This window comes from Nilaparvata lugens, chromosome 10, assembly GCF_014356525.2.
Source record: "Nilaparvata lugens isolate BPH chromosome 10, ASM1435652v1, whole genome shotgun sequence".
Lineage (NCBI taxonomy): Eukaryota > Metazoa > Arthropoda > Insecta > Hemiptera > Delphacidae > Nilaparvata > Nilaparvata lugens.
Window position 1 is genome coordinate 8,315,233 of NC_052513.1, and position 21,377 is coordinate 8,336,609.

The 21,377-nt window shown below is 34.1% G+C and overlaps 2 protein-coding genes across 2 annotated transcripts in view; one reads left to right on the forward strand and one right to left on the reverse strand.

The window, feature by feature from the left end:
• Positions 1-5,121, reverse strand: part of LOC111052944 (protein lin-37 homolog) — a 33,384-nt gene extending 28,263 nt beyond the window's left edge. Inside the window, exons 1-3 of the mRNA XM_022339764.2 lie at positions 5,030-5,121; positions 3,609-3,669; positions 456-588 (exon numbers count right to left, since the gene is read on the reverse strand). Of these exons, the coding sequence (XP_022195456.1) occupies positions 456-588; positions 3,609-3,666 (191 nt within the window). The 5' untranslated portion in view covers positions 3,667-3,669; positions 5,030-5,121. The remainder of the gene's footprint in view (positions 1-455; positions 589-3,608; positions 3,670-5,029) is intronic.
• A 26-nt stretch (positions 5,122-5,147) lies between these two features.
• The window catches only part of LOC111052945 (FACT complex subunit spt16), a 35,280-nt gene continuing 19,050 nt past the window's right edge, over positions 5,148-21,377 (forward strand). Inside the window, 13 exon segments of the mRNA XM_022339765.2 lie at positions 5,148-5,574; positions 9,822-9,926; positions 11,139-11,297; positions 11,911-12,210; positions 12,844-12,995; positions 13,317-13,431; positions 13,768-13,916; positions 14,546-14,732; positions 15,230-15,409; positions 16,139-16,337; positions 18,024-18,219; positions 19,002-19,240; positions 20,339-20,481. Coding sequence (XP_022195457.2) covers positions 5,506-5,574; positions 9,822-9,926; positions 11,139-11,297; positions 11,911-12,210; positions 12,844-12,995; positions 13,317-13,431; positions 13,768-13,916; positions 14,546-14,732; positions 15,230-15,409; positions 16,139-16,337; positions 18,024-18,219; positions 19,002-19,240; positions 20,339-20,481 — 2,193 coding nt within the window. The 5' untranslated portion in view covers positions 5,148-5,505.

The window sequence follows — 21,377 nt, forward strand, 5'->3', positions numbered from 1 at the left end:
AGTGGCGAGCCAAGAACTCACAAAAATATCCCATCCACACTCTCGTCAACCATTCCGTGCTTGCGGCGAGCCAATCGGAAGAGTGTGACCTAGGTGGGGTAAGACTGGCAAGATGAAATGTCATGGTGTGCTGTTAAGTTAAACGTTACACTTATAAACTGACTTTTATCTACTGCACCCTTTGCTTTTCAAGTTGCATTTTGACATAATTTTCTCATAAATTCCAAATGATTATACGATTGAGCGCATTTCAGATGCTCACAGTGAATAGGAGTATACTGGAATGAAACTCGCTATGTTGAGCAAATAAAAAAAATCGACAAATGGAGGATTCTCAGGTTTTACACATCGTTGATAGCATTGCAAAGTTAGATGTGTTTTTGATTGATAGCATGAGAATGTAATCGTAGAACAGTACTCATACTCATAATTGATACTCATGAAAGGTTCAGTACTTTTTTGGTGATTTGGGTGAAACAGGCGTACGATCATCTTGGCTCGATGACGAATCATCATCGCTGTGATCAATCAAATCCTGTAATGCGCCTTTCAGCCGATCTCGCGCAGCTACTATTCTCATCTCATCACCTGTTCACAAAAATATCAAAAACTTCAAAATATTGATCCACAAATAATAATTACAATACTTTTAATATTATGTTACAATGTAAAAAATACTGTAATATACCTATGTTGTAACGAAAGTATGTTGCACAAGATTTGTAATCTTAAATGGAGATAAATTGATTGAAGAGAAACTACACCCCTTCTTTCAAAAACAGATTCGTATTAGCTAAATATTTTGAACAAAGCATATCTGCAATAATATTCTTTTTTTTTTACGTCTTGGGGACCCCAGGATGGAGTATAAGACAAGTCAATATACCTATAATATGCATAAGTAATATATATACACATATGGTTTGAATATAACTCGCAGTATGTACCTAAGTAAAAAGGCTGTCCAGTTTATTTATAACATAGAAAATACTGTGTATTCATACACACAGAATGTCAAGACTTTGAAACAAACCCAGATATTCAGATGGAAAGGAACTCTTGGATACTATAAAATGTTCCATCGACTAAAAACTTTTTTAGATGATTCTTGAATATTTTCATACTTTCCTGATTTTTCAATGTATTTGGTAGTTTATTATAAAATACCCTACCAATATAGCTAGGCTTTCTCTCAAAAAGTCTGCTATTATGGCTTTCTAGATAATAATCGGCTCTATGTCGTGTATTGTGATCATGAATATTAAAATTTTGGGTTATACTGTTCATTTTCACATACAAGATTGTTTCATAAAGATACAAAGAAGGTACTGTTAGCAGTCCAAGTCTTTTGAATAAAGGCTTGCATGACTCCAGTCTATCATTTATACCTTCCATACACCTAATAGCCCTTTTCTGTATCTTGAAAACTCTGTCCAGGTTCTGTTTAGATGTGTTTCCCCAAACTAAACTAATATATTTCACTTCATCCATAATCCTAATCTAAAAATACAGTGATTCTTGATATATTTGATGATATTAAATTGTACATTCTAGTAAGGTCCATGTTATACGAGCACTAATTCCGCGGCGTTGGTAACGCTGCGTTAGTGACGGGTTAACTGGGCAATGGTATATCCATAATGCAAGTTATACGAGCGGCATGAACGCCGGCGAATGTCAACTACTGATTGGCTCATGATCTGAATTGTTCAGGCTATTCAATAGTTGGCCAATCTTCAGTATTTGATGTGAAAAGACCCCTTTATTATAGTATGTGGATAAATGTTGGCACAATCTTTGTCGGAGATATGTTTACTGGTTTCAAAGATTTTTTCTCCGTTGGTTTATTGATGTCAAACCTTACCTCTGAGGTTAACAGGTTGAGCCTGGAGGTATGAAACACACCATCTTATTATTATACTGTGGCATTGTATTTTGTATATTTTATTTTTAATGAATTTTGTATGTGACCTGGCTTAAGTAATGATGTACTCTGGCTCAAATAAAAATCATTTAACCATTGAGTCCGCGTTAGCCCGTCGTTGAGCGTTGCTAGCGCAACCAGATGCGCTAGCAACGCTCAACCAAATTATATAGACGCGCAGTCTGTAGTAGTCTGCGTACTTTGCTACCTACACTGCGATGGTAGCGCCACGTATAGCATGGACATTCAACGCCCCGTTTCTCGCGACATTGGCGCTCGTATAACATGGGCCTAACTAAACAATACGTTTTAGTTAGTAAATGAGAGTACTTGTTAGTTGTGAGAGATGTTTAAAAATGTCTGAATAAGGGTTAAAATTTTAGACACGATAGATTTTGTTAATTTTCATCAATTGCAAACGTGTAGCACAAAGTTGTTTCCTTTTTGTTGTATTCTGTATATATTTTTTGTGCAATAAACGATTTGATTTGAATTGCTCAGATCATTCTATCAAAGGAGATTGGAGTTGCAAAATATGGCTTTGAGCTTGTATTGCCGGCTTCCGCTGTCATTCAACAATATTAATTGACATCAACTGAAATCTTCATCATAATTATTATAGTTAATGTTTACTTTGAATCTGTGCTTTTTGTATACATCATTGATGGAAATTGAATGTATTATTTCAGACACTTGAACTTACAATTTACATTCAAGATTTAAACTTTAGTTGATCAATATTACAAATGTAGGTAATATGATTAATCATAGCATTTGAGCGTTTTAGGGATGAATAATATACATATCATTTCTAAATGATGGACCCATTTTCAAAAATTGGTATTTATTAAAGTAAAAATGCAAAATGGACAACCTTTATACCAATGGAAAGAGAAAGTTTCAAAGTTTTTTTTTAATATCTTACAAGTGTTCAATGTGGCCTACGGCTGCTGCACGATCAGCGGTACCGTATCACTGCTGCCATGCACTCAATAACACCAGATACGCTTTCTCGCGTGTGGGACGAGTTTGGCTACCGCTTAGATGTTTGTCATGCAGCAGCCGGAGGCCACATTGAATACTTGTAAGGTATTAAAAAAAACTTTGAAACTTTTCTTTCCATTGGTATAAAGGTTGTCCATTTTTACTTTAATAAATACCAATTTTTGAAAATGGGTCCATCATTTAGAAAGACCTGTATTATGTAAATAAGGATTTTCCGAGCTACTCACTCATTACAACCGATCACTGGTTTTACTTGTAACTCACCTTTCGTCACATTCACTCTCGGATGCCAGCGACACACTCTCGTCAAGTCACTTTCCGAATCTTTGGCCAAGCGGCTCGCTGTATACATCTGTACATACAGGCATAGTGAAGGCGAGCGGTGGCATAGGAGTCATCCACACTTTCTTGCTCGTCGACATTTGTATGCACTTGGCAAGAGTGTGGAAGCCACATGAAGATGTGATGACAACGGAACGTCAGTCTCAAGTAAGTTGAGTAGAACCAGTTATCGTATGTACCCAGAAAATTCTAATTTACATTATGATCAATACTGTACCTTTTTCAGAATACTTCTACTCTCTTCTACTACTACTAAAAATAATGAAAAGGTACGGTAACTATGGAACAATTAAACTCTAATATGACTTTAAAAATATTATGGAACTAGAAGACTTACTGGTTTCCTTTCCATCTTGACCAGATTTTGCCGTGCGTCGCTTTTTAATTTTCACCATTTTCTGTAAAAATAATAACTCAATTTTATAATTTGATTTATTTGTCATGGTTAGTGAATGATTGGATGGAAAAGACTAAGAAATTGTCAAAAACCACAGATTTACTTCTACACAAAACGAATTATAAGGGCTATCTTCAGGCAACCATACCTCGCCCACTGTAGACCCTTGTTTGTGGAGGCTGGTATTCTAACACTACCTGCACTGTTTGTTTTGGAGGCATGTTTGACGACTAGAAGGAAGCCAGATATTTTTTTGAGCAATCAGCAATATCACCAATACAACACCAGACGAAGGAACGACACTCATGTGTCATTGGTACGATCCAGACTGACCCAATATGGACCCAAATATATCTGCGCTAGGATATACAACTGCTTGCCAAATGAATTGAAGACCTTGGAAAACTTTAGTCAATTTGAAAATGAACTTAAAAAATTCCTTATAACAAGACCATATTATAGTTTACAAGAATACTTTGAGGAAAGAATCTCACCACACCGACACTAGAAACTATAAGGAAATTGAGCTATACATTATTATGAATAATCTGACGACCACGGCGCAAACGCGCTTTCAGTGGGAGAATATCAAGTATCAAGTAAGTAAGTATTAACCTTCACCTTAACTTTGTTCCTGAGTTATTCAAAGTGATTGGGAAACCCTTGTATTCTCTAGTTAGTCGTTGAAGCTGTTTTTGCAATTATTTGGAATATTCAATTTATGAAGAATTGTCCTATACAAGCTGTCCTGTTTAGGTAGGATGTGTTGTGCTGGTGGATGTCAGCTTGATTCATGTTTAAATTTTAAATCAAGGACAGCCAAATCTTAAAATAGGCTAAATGTAGAGGCTTGGGACTACGAGTATTTTGTTCTAAAAAATGACCTGCAAAAAAACAAGGTGAATTTTTGGAAAAGAAATACATAAATATCTTACTTAATACATTATACATATTACATTTAATACATATATTAAATAAATATCTGATGATAAAAAAGATCTGGCGATTATACTTGAACTATGATTCAATGCACCAGCCCAACTTTTCATCAAACCTTCAACCAAATCAGTTGAGACATAGACAACACTTCAGTAATTCATTCAGTTTACTTATAAAGTAAAATAAATAACAGTACACATGTATTTAACATTGAAGTATATTGAAAAATAATAATTCAAACAAATTTCATGATTTTAGAGAGGTTATAAGAAAAATGCATTCACAGCAATAATTCAAATTCACACAAGTGCTGAGTGTCTTGCATTTTATCAAAATAGGGCCATAACCATACTTGATGCTTTCTACAAGATTTTTTTTTTTAGAACAAGCAGTAATAATATTAATTTAATAATAATACATACTTGTACACTTTTCCAATTTGAATCAAATAAAACGCTGTGTCCACTGTCCAATCCAATCCAAAACAACAAGTGACTAGTGACAAACCAAAAACAAAAATTTAAAAGCTAACTCAAGTTAGCCGTGGAGTTTTATATAAAAATGTTCCATTCTGAATTCTAATTGAATTCTTGGAAAAATCCAACAATTTATAGAAATGGATGTAGTTTTTGATTTCAAGTATTGAAAAATTCTACTTCTTTCAAGTTGATTTTTCTATCTAAAATAGAAATTTCCATTCCCGCTATTTTTGGTTGCCATTTCGTAAAAACCTGCAACTGCAACATGAACACGATCATGAAAAGGTGAAGAGGAGTTGACGGTGTTGACATCGTGCGTCGGAATTGTGTTTTGTTGTATAATATTTATTATTTATTCTGTATTGTTATTTAGATAAATAAAATTAATCTGAACATAGTATCCCGGTGAAAATTTGACGATGTCAAATCTCACCTTAGATAAAGATGTGTTCTACAGGCGAATGAAACGTTTGTATTCGGCTTGGAAGGTAAGGTTCGGTTTTTATTTGAGCTCTTTAGGAATAAATTTATTGTAAAAATGGATTTTGTTCATAAATATTTCAATCTCTTTGTGCAATACATATACTTAAATATACATTGAAGATGAGTGTCTTTATTCCATTATCTGCTTTTCATACAAGAATAGGATTGAGATCACAGTAAGTTTTCTGTTAGGTTAAACTTGGCGATCTTAATTTTTTGACTTATTTACGGTACTTAATATGGCTAGAGACCCATTGTATTTTTTGTTCAATAGTCAGTTACTATTTTATTAATTTTTTAAATAAATAAACAATTTTTCATTTTTTGAATTCATATAGCCTAAATTAACTTGTAAGTTGAATTATTTAACAATGAAGGTCTATGTTACAGTATATTACGGTCTCTTCATTATACAATTAAATAAACATTCAAATCTTCGATAGTGTATGCTTGTGATATACTTTGAAAGTGAAGTATTCTATAACATTTTTGATCATTTAGGTTGAGCTATATGACTAATGGGTCCCAATGTTAATGTTAAAGCCTACAAGGACGTCTCAATAAAGAGAAGCTTTAATATGTAATCACAAAAAATAATATTTGCTTATTTATGCTTGTATGAAATTAGGACTACAGCTGGTGAGATAGTGGGTCATCAAGGTGTCCAAGCATGTTGCTGTAGGTATATTTGTTCTATATTGTTTATCACACTAAGGGAGACCTGGTATTACTTTTTTTTACTTCTGTTGTCTTCGCCGCAGTCCGCTGACCGGGGAATTGTTAATATTGGCGGCTGGATTGTGTCGACCGCTAGGGTACCACTAATACCAGTGTTTGTGTCAGTTTTTTATACACACAGACACCACTGGTGACCTATTGGCAACACAGCGTAATGTACTAATGCAATAAGGGCCCAAGCATTGTGGTACCTGTTTATTTAAATCTAATAAATTGTATACACAATTTGCGCTTATAAAAATAGTTATGTTGTATAATTGTCTCTCTTTTATCTAAGTTTCTTGTTTGCAATTTTCAGTACCTACCTATTTTAGGCACTTTAGTATATGGGCCGCGGAATCTAGCATCGAGACTTACATAGATCGATAGAGGTCAAGACGAGATCAACCATGTATAACATTGTTGTCGATTTCCAAGGATTGGGTGAAAAAACATGGCGAAAAGTTCAACATTTTTTTATAAATTTTTATTTTTTATGGCTACAATAAGGTTTAAAATTGTACAGTCTTATGTAAAATTTGACGAGGAATCCAATGAAACCGGTTTCAGGTTCGTAACTCATGTAGTTTTTGAGATATTGCAAAAAATGTGCAGAAAAGTGCAAAGTTTTTGCTTTGAAAGAGGTTAACTTGTTTTCATGGTGATTAATAGGTATTTTAAACTATTGGATAAAATCATGAATTCTAAAGAAAAAATGTTCAGTCACTTGATAGCCTTAACTCAGAATTGTTCGAGATATTTGGAAAAATAAAAAAATATTGCACATTCAATACTTTTCAATTTTCTTATTTAATCATTTTTTTACTAATTTTAGTGACTATTTAATTGGCTAAATCTCATTTAGATTTTTGCAGGGAATCCATTGAAATAGATTTGAGGTTAGAAACTTTTATAAATATTATCAAGATATTTGGAAAAATGCATGAAAATGTAGTATTTTAGCTTTAGAAGAGTTCAATATGTTTGCATAGGCATAGTGCAGACCGATATCAAAGATCACATTCTATTTAGCTCCCAATGCAAATCAGAAGCTTTAAAAGATTGTAAAAATAATTAAATCAAACCAAGCTTTTCCTAAACTGAGCGTTTTCCTAATCTAAGCTTTTCCCGACCATTGCTTCACCTAACCTAAGCTTTCCCCAATCCAAGCTTCTACTAACCTAAGCTTTTCCTAACCTAGGCTTTTCCTGATCTAATCTTCTCCTAATCTAAGCTTTCCCTAACCTAAGCTTTCCCTAACCTAAGCTTCCCCTAACCTAAGCTTTTCCTAACCTGAGCTTTTCCTATCCTAAGCTTTCCCTAACCTAAGCTTTTCCTGACCCTAGCTTCTTCTAACCTAAACCTTACCCAATCTAAAAGCATTTCCCAATCTAAGCTTCTTCTAACCTAAGCTTTTCCTAATCTAAGCTTCTCCTAACCTAAGCTTTTCCTAATCTAAGCTTTTCCTAACCTAAGCTTTTCCTGATCTAAGCTTCTCCTAACCTAAGCTTTCCCTAATCTAAGCTTTTCCTGATCTAAGCTTCTCCTAACCTAAGCTTTTCCTAATCTAAGCTTTTCCTGATCTAAGCTTCTCCTAACCTAATATTCTCCTAATATTTTCCCAAATATCTCGAACAATTTTGAGTTTAGGCTATCAAGTGACTAAACATTTTTTCTTTAGAATTTATTATTCTACTAAATCCAATGTTTTAAATACCTATCAATCATCTTGAAAACAGGTTAACCTCTTTTGAAGCCTAAATTTGCATTTTTTTGCTCTTATTTCTGCAATATCTCAAAAACTACGGAAGTTATGAACCTGAAAACAGTTTCAGTGGATCTCTCGTCAAATTTTACATAAGATTGCACCATTTTAAAACCTATTGAAGCCATAAAAAATTATAAAAAATAAAAATTGATATAAAAATGTTGAACTTTCCACCATGTTTTTTCACCCAATCCTTGGAAATCGACAACAATGTTATACATGGTTGATCTTGTCTTGACCTCTTCTATTGATCTATGTAGGTGCCAATGCTAGATTCCGCGGCCCATATACTAAAGTGCAGCCCAAGGACGTCCCAATAAAGGAAAGCTTTAATAATAATAATAATAATAATAATAATAATAATAATGAGTTTTTGTTCATGGCGTGGTCATAAGTATGGCCACAATTGAACAAGTCAAGAACATGAAAAACTGTCATAAGACAGGTCAAGAACAAAAAACACAAAAAGCAGCAAGCAGAAGAAGCAGCAAGACTAATGCAAGAAGTATCTACTTACAGTCTGAGGATCACAATCATAAAACTCCCTCATAGAATAAAAGGGGTTCTCCTGAAGGAAAGCCCTCAGTCTCCTCTTCAAGACTGTCTCTGGCAGAGTCCTGGCTGAAACTGGCAGCTTGTTCAAAATTTTAGCTGGCTGGTAGATGAGGCTGCTCTGGGTCCTCCCCAATCTACAATATGGCAGGTCCAGCCTCAGCCTGCCTCTGGTGCCATGGTCATGCACATCACCCCTGGTAGGCAAAGTACGGACACTGTGGAATGCCTTTATAGCTGACCTGTAAATGTAAAAATTGAATACAGTGAGAATCCTTTCACTCACAAAAAGAGGCTTACAATGCGTTAAAAATTCAGCCCCACAAAGAATCCGGATGGCCTTCTTCTGCACCAGCAGTATATCTTTTACCCCACAAGGTGATGCCATATGCCATCACACTCTGAAAGAAGGCAAAGTAACACATGCGGAGATGGGCCTCTGGTACACATCTTCTCAGGCTCCTGAGCAAAAACAGCACCCTGCTCAACCTGCCACAGACTACCTGAATGTGCCCACCCCAGGAAAGCTTACGGTCCAGAGTGAAGCCAAGGAGCTTCACTGGAGGGAAATCATATAGTACTCCATTCCTGAGGCCAAACACAATTCTCTGGGTCTTCTCACCATTGAGAAGGAAGAGATTTGCCCGAAACCAGTCCGCAACAGCCTTCTCAGAAGCACACATCCTTCTGTAATCACAAAAAATAATATTTGCTTATTTATGCTTGGATTAAATTAGGACTACAGCTGGGTCGATAGTGGGTCACCAAGGTGTCCAAGCAAGTTGCTGTATATTTGTTCTATATCGTTTATCACACTAAGGGAGACCTGGTATTGGCGGCTGGATTGTGTCGACCGCTAGGGTACCACTAATACCAGTGTTTGTGTCAGTTTTTTTACACACAGACACCACTGGTGGCCTATTGGCAACTCAGCGTAATGTACTAATGAAATAAGGGCCCAAGCATTGTGGTACCTGTTTATTTAAATCTAATAAATTGTATACACAATTTGCGCTGATGAAAATATTTAAAAAAGCAAATTAATGATGTATAATTGCCTCTCTTTTATCTAAGTTTCTTGTTTGCAATTTTTAGTACTTGCCTTACTAGGTAACTTCAAACATCTCTGGTTGGGACGGGATTCAAATATTTTACAAAATTAACGTTTTTTGGTGACATATGTTTATTCAGGTCTTATAGAATGTCTTTTTCTAGGAGCCAGAGAGCGAAATAGACGATGCATTTCATAAGGCTGATGCCCTTGTCTCCGGAGTTGGCTCTGATGATGATGTCATCTATAGTAAATCCATTTCAATGCAGGTAAGCAGAATTCTTGATCGACACCATTGAGTTACATTTGATCGATATGCATAGGTACTTTATAGGTAAGCTTACTTCATAGGTACGTTTTTACTTTATTCTTTCTCTTGTTACCTTTTCAAGAATCTGTGCAACAACCTATAGTCTGTTCATCAAAAGGAGAGACAAAACATACTCAGCTAATCATCAATAGATAATATGAGTCGTTGCTCATAATTATAAAATATTAGTAATAATAAGTTCATGGCGTGGTCATACTACATAGGCATGTCCACAAGAGAACAAGTCAACAATAAAAAATGCCGTAATGTAGGTCAAAGATCAAAAGTTGCAAGTGGAAACACTCAGAAAATACAAAGCATGCAATGAAGCATACCAAGCAGAATAAGCAGCACGACTAAAGCAAGAATTAACTACTTACAGTTTGAGGATTTCAATAATAATAATAATATTCGTATGGATTTTATTGGTGGGGAGTTCCTGACGGAAGTTCCACCTCGCCTGAATATATAATTTGAGCAGTCAGTGGGCCATACGACTGTCATACATCAGCCGTGACCGACAGTTTAACGTGCCCATCCGATAACACGGGAGTGACCTGTTCAAAAATGGCTCTAAGTGGGTTTGAACTCGGGATTTCTAGGTTGCTAAGCAAGCACTCTATCCACTAGACCACGGATCACTCCATTTCAATAATAAAACTCCCTCAGAGATTTAAATAATATGAGTCATTACCTTACACAAGCACAGAAATTTTGTTTTGCCCCTCTTTTCAATGAACGGACTTTAGAGTTGAATGCCATGAACTCTTTTAGATAAAGTGTCTAGGGCTCTGAAAGACTAATTACTTCAATGTGCATGACACTGCTTTTGTTTCATCAATTCACGGTGCTATGGAAAACATTGAAACTTGTCCAAGTTACTTTACGTTGCCCAAGTACAAGTCTTAGACCCTTAATTATGGGTAGGGTATCATCTAGGTCCTAGGAAATTGATAATGTTCATCTATTTGATAGCAGAGTCAAAACAAGTCATGTACAAGAATAGAAGCATACAAGGAAGAAGTACAAGAATAATCAAAACTATCTTTAGTACTGGATTTTAAATTTTAATTGGAATTTACTTGGAACAACTATTATAATCTGTAAAGTAAAACTTCACAGGAAAATCACAAATAATATATAACTACATTGGTTTGATGTTTGTTTTCAGGTTTGGCTGCTCGGTTATGAATTGACAGACACCATAATGGTCCTCGCCGAAGATGAAATACACTTCCTGGCTTCAAAGAAGAAAATTGAGTTCCTAAGACAAATCGAAAATAGTAAGGATGAAAACATTCCGCCGGTCAAACTGCATACAAGAGATAGGGTAAGCTCGTGAGCAATTATTGAACTTTCTGGCTTATAATTAGATGAACTCGATTTCAAAAATAATTCTCATTAATTTCGAAAAAAAACTATATTCAAAATCTACAAACTTGTGTTATGTTAAACGAATGTTGTCATAGCTCAGTTTTTCAGGTACTCGAAGATGAAGTTGGCTTTCAAATAGGTCTAGAAAAATTCATATTTTGGTATATGGTTTTTCCTACCACTTGTGGGTTTAATAAATAGTATTCCGAATTTCTTTTCTTAGCCCAATATAGCTCGTATGATAAGTACAAATTTATCGGATAAGAGTATTAATGGTCCAAAGGCAATATTTCTGTATTTGAAACCGTTTTAAAGCTCAACTAACTATTCATTAATAGTACCAGATATAGTTTTTCTTTCCCATCACATGACAAGATTGTTTTCTCATTCTGTATCTCTCTCGTTTATGAAAAGAGATGTTAACTGGTTATAAAGTCAACGAATTGTTACAATTTATCAATTAATCAAATGCATTTCTAACTCCAGTGTATTAATATTAATCATGTTATAAATACCTTTTTAAAAATGCTTCACTTTCTAGTCTGTGATGCAGTTTATTGTGTTTCCAGGGTGGTGATGACAAAGCATCGTTCGCCAAGCTGATCGAATCTATAAAGAGCAGCAAAAAAGGTAAAACGATCGGAGTTTTTCCCAAAGACATGCGTTCTGGTAACTTTATGACGGCGTGGAAGGAATCTCTTGAAAAGGAAAAGTTCGAGACAGTCGATGTTACCGCCGCCCTGGCTTATGTGATGAGTACCAAAGAGGACAACGAGCTGGCCATTGTGAAGAAGGCTTGCCAGGTCTCTGTCGATCTGTACAACAAGTATTTGAAGGATCAGATCATGGAAATCATCGATTCTGATAAGGTAATTCAATTCAAATGCATTCTAAAACGTACATTCTTATTCAATTACACAATCTAAACACCTAATGAGTTCACCGCATTTCAAAAGCAAAATCTTTCTTTTCTTTTGGGTTTCTTTTGTTTCTCTTTTTTGAAGAGAAAAATTGTAGGTAATCTTACAAGGAAATCTAAAATATTTTTTGACAGATTCACTTTTTATCCATCCCATTCGATATAAGCCTATATTATTACAGAGTCAATTGAAAATAACGCGTGACAGATTTTTATTTGATTTATTGCTCTTCATGGCTTCGAATGTGAACATTTGTCACTGAATAAATACGTGTCAAACAATCATAGAGCGGATTGGTAATGATTACCAATGAATATTGTGCAATTATTATGTAATATTGCATAATCAACCTCTGATGAATGCATTTCGGTTTCAAACATTTCTATCCCAGACAAGATCTCACCTAGTTTCTTTTTATTTGAAATTGATTCCATTTAATTTGGGATGGTAACTTACCCATTGGTTGTCCCATGGTTACCCAATTTCTCACGCATTTGATGTTGTTTCTTTGTTCTGTAACATTGTGTTTGTGTGAGAAATTGAATATATTTGTTACTTACCTCTTCGTTTTTGTGGTTTTAGAAAGTAAAACATGCGAAACTCTCGGAGGGAGTAGAAGGAGCTGCAACCGACAAAAAATATGTTGGAAATGTAGATACATCGCAGTTGGATATGTGCTATCCGCCAATCATTCAGAGTGGAGGAAATTACAGCTTGAAGTTCAGTGCAGTCAGGTTAGCATATTTTTCAAAGTGTCAATTGATTTGTTTACATTTTTCCCGATTAAACTTTATTTTGTTTCTGATGATTTGTAATAAACTTTCAATAAAGATAGAAAAAGGCTTTAGTTACAATATAGCTGATTTATTGATATTATAAATAATCCTAGTCACTATTCGATTTTTGATTTTCCAATTATGTGTTCAACTGCTCTTTTAGTTTGATAGAAACTCCTCAACTGCTCTCTGTTTTCAACTGCTCTTTGGATAGTCTTTATATAGTTTCAAAGTAGCATTCCACTGTTTTTGGGAATTGATGTATTTTTTTATTTTCAGTGATAAAAATACGTTGCATTTTGGAGCCATCGTATGCTCGCTTGGAACTCGATACAAGTCCTATTGCTCCAATATTACTCGTACACTTTTAGTCAATCCGGTTCAAAGCATTCAGGTAAATGTATATCATGCTCTATTAACGATAATTCATGTAATTATTAAGTTACATTTCACAAACTAGACGAAGAATTATCATTCCACCCCAGAAAGTGGCCTACTAGGACATTCTTACAACTTATAATAGGATAATTATTGCCTTTAATAATTTGACAATTCTTATGAAATTCCAAATTATTGGGAAAGTCGGAAGGATTTCTTTTCAAATCGTAACTATGTTTCAGAATATTTGTAGAATCATATTTATTTGTATTGTAGTAGCTTGGGATATGCTGTACATTGATAGATAATGAGCCTTATTAGAGATAGAGATTGATGCTTTCTTATATTTCAGGATATTTACGAATTTCTGGTGAATTTGGAGGAAGAATTGATCAAAGCTTTACAGCCCGGTGTGAAGTTGTGCGAAGTCTACCAGAAAGGTGTCGACTACACTAAAAAAGAACAGCCAAATTTACTGGAAAATCTTACAAAAAGCTTTGGGTAAGTTAGAATAATTTCATTATAAAAACTCAATGTGGCGCTTTTTTGCGGAAAAACGGAAATCTAAATTAATAAAACTGTAATATTACTCATCAATGAGTTGAAATGTTGATAGTATACAATAAATTGTTTTCAACAATCGCATGTTTTATAATACTTTATAGCTTTTTCAACACCGGGATAAGCTCACACACTAGACGTACAGTCTTACTACTTGATTAAATGCTTAAATACATAATAATAATATAAATGCTAACTTCTATTGTGTAGGTAGCTTACTTGTTTTTATAGAAATTCCCAAGTTGTTTTGATCTTGATTTATAAGATAAAAGCTGGCTTGTGAAATATACGCCTAATATGTTCACACATAAGTTTATAAGTTGTTATTATTGTTTTCTGTTAATTGGATTTATTTGATTTTGCTACTGGGTGTGTCACACAAAGTCACAATTTATCCTATGCTACGAGTGTGGAATTGGGTATTACGGTGAGACAGAACATCCGAAATGATTTTCTCTGTCAATAAAAGCCATATAAATAAATGAATAAACTTTGCTTGATTCTCACTTCTGGAGAAAATCATCGTTATGTATAGAATGTTTTAACTTATATTTCGATGTTTTTTTCAGTTTTGTCATGGGCATAGAATTCAGGGAAGGATCTCTCCTGATTGGTCCAAAAACCCAGTTCGTTGTGCGCAAAGGTCAAGTGTACAATTTGAATGTGGGTTTGTCCGGCCTAGTCAACAAAAATGCTGAGGACAAGGAAGGTAAAAACTATGCCCTCTTCATTGGTGATACCGTCGTTGTTAATGAGGTAAGGGTAATAGAATTCATTAAAGATCTATTTTCAATTGATTCCTATCAAACAATTTTGTAAGGACTTGAGTTCTCTTGTCATCAAATTGTTTTAAAGTCTTACAATTTGCTATAAATCAATTTTTCATCACCTGATTTTTTTTTTAAATCCACGACTGAGCATGTTTTATAATAATTTGAAAAATCCATAGCCATTAGATTATGGCAGTTGTCACAAAATTTATCTAGATTTTGAAAATAAAATTTGATTTGATTACAGCGCATGCTCAGTTAAAAGTTCAAATGTCTTGTGTGTAATCAGTTACCTCAAATTAGCACTTCTTGTACAATGAAACAGAGATCCTTATTTATAATCTACAAAATCAATGAATAAATCGATCTAATGTTTCAAACATCAATTCGAAACAACTATTTTCTACAACCAAATTGGTTGAATTCCATTAAGGTACGCCTAATTTCATAAAATTTATTCCCAATTTTTTCTTATTCTTACAGAAGGGTTCTCCAGCAAGTGTTCTCACACTTTCAAAGAAGAGAATAAAAAACATCGGAATATTTGTCAAAGACGAAGCTGACGATGACGAAGAGGAAGAAGAGAAAAAAGAGAAGTCGAATGCTGACCCACCGATTCTTGGAAGAGGAAAGAGAACGGCCGTTTTAGACAATAAATTGAGGGTGAGTATCCAACTGACAATCGCTAAAGATGCTTAAAAGAAACTGAACATGTTCAACAATGAATTTCATTCGAAATTAAATGGGAATCGAGGTAACATTGTTTGTTTCTTTATAATTGGTTTTAATTATTTCAGAGCACACCTATTCAAATTTCAACATTTAAATAATTATATTGATTTCTATTTCGGTCTGATACAAATTTATTTGCTTCAGCACTATTCAATTTAATTTCAACATCTATGTTGATTTTTATTCCGGTCTCAAACAAATTTATTTAGATTTTTTACGAGTGATTCCTTGCGTTACATAACTGTTGTTCCGGTGGAGTGAAGTGTATTCATGGATTCAGACTGCAAATGTTAGACAAACATGTTTGTTTAGAAAATTTTATTTTTTGACAAACAATGTTTGCTCTCCCAGCAACATCTTTTTCTCCAAAAATTCAGTTCCTTATTGTGAACAGTCCTTAAACCATTTACCACTTTGAAAGGTGGTCAGTGAACAATGAAAAATCAATCCATAATAATCATTATTTAAATTGTAAAAAGTGTCTCCTATAAATCCACTCCATTTTTTTCATACGAAATCTGAATTCCCACAGTTCGAGAACTCTTGTCTTATGGTAAGGTAGTGTAATGGTAATACGGGACATCCGAGAGGGGTTCTCTGCTAATTTACATATTTACATACTTCGTTTTATCTAAATATGTGCTTTTATGCTGTTTGCAGCAAGATTCATCAGCGGAAGAGAAGAGGAAACAGCATCAGAAAGAGTTGGGTACACAACTCAATGAGCAGGCGAAGCAGCGATTGGCCGCCAATTCGGGAGGAGGCAAGGAGGAGAAAGTCAGGAAATCAAATGTGTCCTACAAGTCGAGAAATCAAATGCCAAACGAACCCGAAGTCAAAGATCTCAAAATTTATGTCGGTAGGTGGTATCAACAATAAATATGTCATTTCCAATCTAAATATATTTAGATCTACACATTTTCTTCAACTGTGTTTCTGTTTGTACCATTATGGTATAAATCATAGCCACCTATAATACAAGGCCGCGGCCTACGATATTGCAACGTCGCAGTGTAGGCCTAGAATCTAATACATGATTGGTGAAAAATATTTAAAAAATACCAGCTCATCTTTTTCACTAATCATGTATTAGATTGTAGGCCTACACTGCGACGTTGCAATATCGTAGGCAGGGGCCTTGTATTAGAGGTGGCTATGTATAAATCTATGATTCTGTAATCTCTAATTTTGACCGAATCGTTGTAATCGAAAACGTCTTTTAAATATACACATCGACTAGAATCAGATCATTGACATTAAAATCAGCTTTTGTGTATCCAGGATTTCTTCTAATTACATGTTCAGACTGTTTTATTATTTACTATTTTTGCTTTCCTGTGTAATTGTGTGAAATGGATTGTATTAATGTATTGTGCTGATGATGTGTTTTAAAAATAGAAAATAAAAACACATAGATGAAGTTAACCATCAGAAATTTTATTTGGATAGCGAAACATAATAATTTTATCAGAAGGAAATCAATACTTTTTCTTCAATTGTTCATTATTTTAAATTTAATAACTCTGCGATTGTTTTATATTCTTGGTCATTATGTTACGTATATGTTGTATTTTATATACAGAGTGTTTACGAACTCCCTTCCAATACTGTAGGGCATTGTTCCTGGGTAAGAAACATATCTAAATATCATATTTAAATTGTCCGGAAGTCTTCAGTTACACAACGGTTGCATGCCGTGGCATGCGGTTAAAGTCTGCCATAACAATGCAACAGTCTCCGTCTGCTTTGCATGTCATGCACTGCAACTAACCCCCAGCGGTGTCCTATCACAAAAGCTGCCATATCTCAGTTAATATTGGCCCAATCTTAAAAAATCAGGTACCAATCGACAGGTATCAATTTTAAATTTACTGAAAAAGTTATTCTTGTAATTATTTTGTAAAACCAACGGTTTCTGAGTTTTTTAAGAAACAAAATTTTAAATGGCCGCCATTTTGTTTTATGAATTTGAAAAATTATCATAATTTTTTGTAGCTTTGTCTAGTTGTTATAAATAATTGTGCAAAGTTTCAATTTCGTATGTTTAACCATTATCATAGAGAAACAATAGCGTAAGTAGATATCCCATGGTATAGGGAATTTATGTCGCAACTTTTACTGTTATCTCAAGCCTATTACTGTCGATTATTGTCAATTTTTACTGTTTTGTTGGGGTGATAGTGTATGAACGGCACAATTTGAGAGACTACCAGCGTCACACAGCTGCATGGGAAAGAACTACGTAACTATCGGCTTGGGATAACAGTAAAAGTTGCGACATAAACGCCCTATACCATGGAATATCTACTTACGCTATCGTTTCTCTATGCCATTATTTAGAAAAAAATAATAAGTGAAGAAAACAAAATGGCCGCTGTGTGAGTAACTGAAGACTTCCGGACAATTTAAATATATTTAGATACGTTTCTAAATATGGAAAGAGGAACAATGCCCTAGATTACCCTGTTTTGGTAGGGAGTTGGTAAACACTGTGTATAGGGCCTACTCATACTATTCATGGTGTATTTGTTGTGTGTGTTGACAGACCGTAAATACGAAACAGTAATCCTGCCGGTGTTTGGAATATCGGTACCATTTCACATTTCGACAATAAAGAACATATCGCAGAGCGTGGAGGGCGATTACACCTACCTGCGGTTGAATCTGTTCCACCCGGGAGCAACCATGGGCAGGGAGGGAGCAGCATTCGCCAACCCTGATGCCACCTTTGTCAAAGAAATGTAAGCGAACTTCATTCTACCAAACAGCTATTGATGTATGCTCTCAAAGTATCAATGTAATAGTTGCAAAAGAATTCGCCTGTATCAATAGTATTCTTAGTACAGACAGTAATGAAGAATGAAAGATATGGTTAGGAAAATATGATTGTATTAAAAAAAATAGTTTCAGTAGAATTCTCTCTATTAGTTGAATAGAGATAAAGAGAAAATGACCGTTTTTACACGTACCGATTATCGGATGACATTTAGAATTGTCGTCTGATTGGCTGATTCTCGCCAACAGCCAATCGGAGGCATTTTGAGTGTTAGCCGACAATCGTTAAGTGTATTTTGTAGAACAATAGAATGCATGGAATAGTTTGGTTTCAATAACATTATTTCTTTATCGATAATATTCAACATCGGTATTTTAAAAAGAGAATGGAATAGTTTCAGTAGAGATTTCTTTTTCATAAGTACTTGAAAGAAGTACTATAGACTTCTTTTTAATTAAAAACAATTGTTTTTGTCCTAATCCACAAGGAATTTTTCCACAATGTTGTTCATTGAATTTTTCCGCAAGGAAGTTTCTCTTTTTTCTAATTATAATCTTGCTATTGTGATAAGTTACCTTGAATGTTTACCAATATTTATTTTGAAAAAAATATTTGAAACTAACAAGCAAAAGGTCTAAGAATTGAAACTAGGTGGAGCTAAAAAATAACAGCATCCAATTTGTGAATGTATTTGGTTTATATTGGATATTGATGTAATTTATAATTTCTTGCATTTCTTTATTTCAGCACATATCGAAGTTCGAATACCAAAGAGCCTGGTGAACTGAGTCCGCCATCTTTGAATCTGAACACAGCATTCCGTCTGATTAAGGAGGTTCAGAAGAAATTCAAATCACGCGAAGCCGAAGAAAAGGAAAAAGAAGATTTGGTGAAGCAGGACACGTTGATACTGTCACAGAGCAAGGGTAATCCCAAACTGAAAGATCTCTACATTCGTCCCAATATTGTCAACAAAAGAATGACGGGTGCGTACTTCCATCATTATTATAATGAATAATTGTTTCATGATTATTCATTTGCAATTAAGATTTCATACAGATGAATCCCATCCATATTGCTTCCATGATACAAACGATAATTCAAGTTCATAATCCTGATCTAATGAAAAAGAAGAACCATTTGAAACTAATGATTATTTTGGACTAAAGTTCTATAAAAATTGTACATGTGAAATTCTAACCTTATCTTGGACTTTGTCACCTATAAATTTGGAAGAAAAATAGCACAAGGACAACCTTATTATTCAATCTACCAATGTTATTACATTAGTGTCATTTGCATTGTAAATAAATAAATAAAATAAAAAGAAAAGTTTTGAAAAATATAATGTATATTACTTTAGAGATTAACCGTGTCAATTTTGCTTGTTATTTCCTGTTGCTGTTGCCACAGCTTATGCTCTACCAGTACTTAATTTATTTGTAGTCTATTTATTTATACAAATCAGCACCTTTTTCGTTCTAATACTAATAACATCTTGTGGAAAAGACTATATAGAAAATGATCCAACAGCATTGGTTCCTCTCTTCATGATCATAATCCTCAGTTTGGAGCTTATGTGGGCACCACTTTTAGAAAAAAACGCAGATTTGCGTTGTCATTGCTTTCAGATAAATTTTAGTTCTGTGAAATCATTGTTGAAGCTTAGCCATTCTTAGAAACCTCAGCCGATTGGCCAGTCACATTAATTGCCATAACCACAAAGAGCAAAATATGAAGGGGCACTAAGCATTTAAAATTTAATTTCTAGAAACATCCCAAAACTAGATATCTTGAATGTAATACTGCAATGCGTATTTATATTCATAAAGATGCATATGTGATCTTCAATTCTCCTTCTCTCCCAACTATTTCTTTCCATAATTTAAATATTGAAATTTTAATAGCAAGCCTGCTAGTACTTTCGGTAGATTCGCATAATAAATTAGTTGGAGTTTTCTCATTGAGATACTCTTTATGAATGATTACTTAATTTCACTATAGAAATGTCTGTTAGTTTTCCGCTAATATCAATAATTTATTACAGGTTGACTAATATTTATGTTGTATTATTTCTGTGGCAGGTTCGCTTGAAGCTCACTCGAATGGTTTCCGTTATACATCAGTGCGAGGTGACAAAGTCGATATTCTCTACAATAATATCAAAAACGCCTTCTTCCAACCGTGCGATTCGGAAATGATCATTTTACTCCACTTTCACTTGAAGGTAATTCATTAATATTAATCCAAGTTTGTTTATACTGTATTTTACAACGATATTAAAGACTCAATTTTCATTAAAATAGTAAACACTAGTAGGTAACCCGTGCTTCGCAAGGGTATATTTTAAAACTTTGCAAACTGAAAACTTGACGTAATAAAATATTCGAAATTTGAAAATAGGCCTATAACCATCCTCGGTTAATAAAGAATCTTTATGCAAAATTTCAAATCAATCAGTCCAGTAGTTCAGACGTGATGATGCGTCAAACATAATTTTCCTACATAATTTCACGTACGTGTATGAGCCAACTCTTTCCATTATTATAGTAATGATGGATAGATGGATGATTTATCAGTATCTTGGAATGAGAATAACTTTTGAACGGTTTGAGAAATCGGTGCGGTTTTCAGCATTCATTTTCTATTCAAATTCTGTATCATATGACCAACGTTAGTTTTCTGTCTTCAAACTTTGTCATTTTTAATTTTAAAAAATGAAGTTGAATTCAAAATGGCGGAACAAAATTTTGATGCGACAGAAAATCAGTTATTTTTATTCGAATAGGATCCCCAATCATACCTATCATCTAATGTCCCTTTTAAAAGAAATGTTCAGCTGCTTCTATACAACAACTGGAAGCATGACAAATTGAAAACTTGACGTAATGAAATCTTGAAGAACTGAAAATAGTCATATAACCATCCTCGGTTAATTAAGAATCTATATGCAAAATTTCAAATTAATCAGTTGAGTAGTTCAGACGTGATAAACTAATTCAAACATAGTAGAATGAAGATTCAAACATAGAAGAACTACATTCGTAGTTCAAACATAATTCCCTATTCCTTACGTGTATAAGCCAGTTCTTTCCTTTATTATAGTATAGATAACTGAAGAAG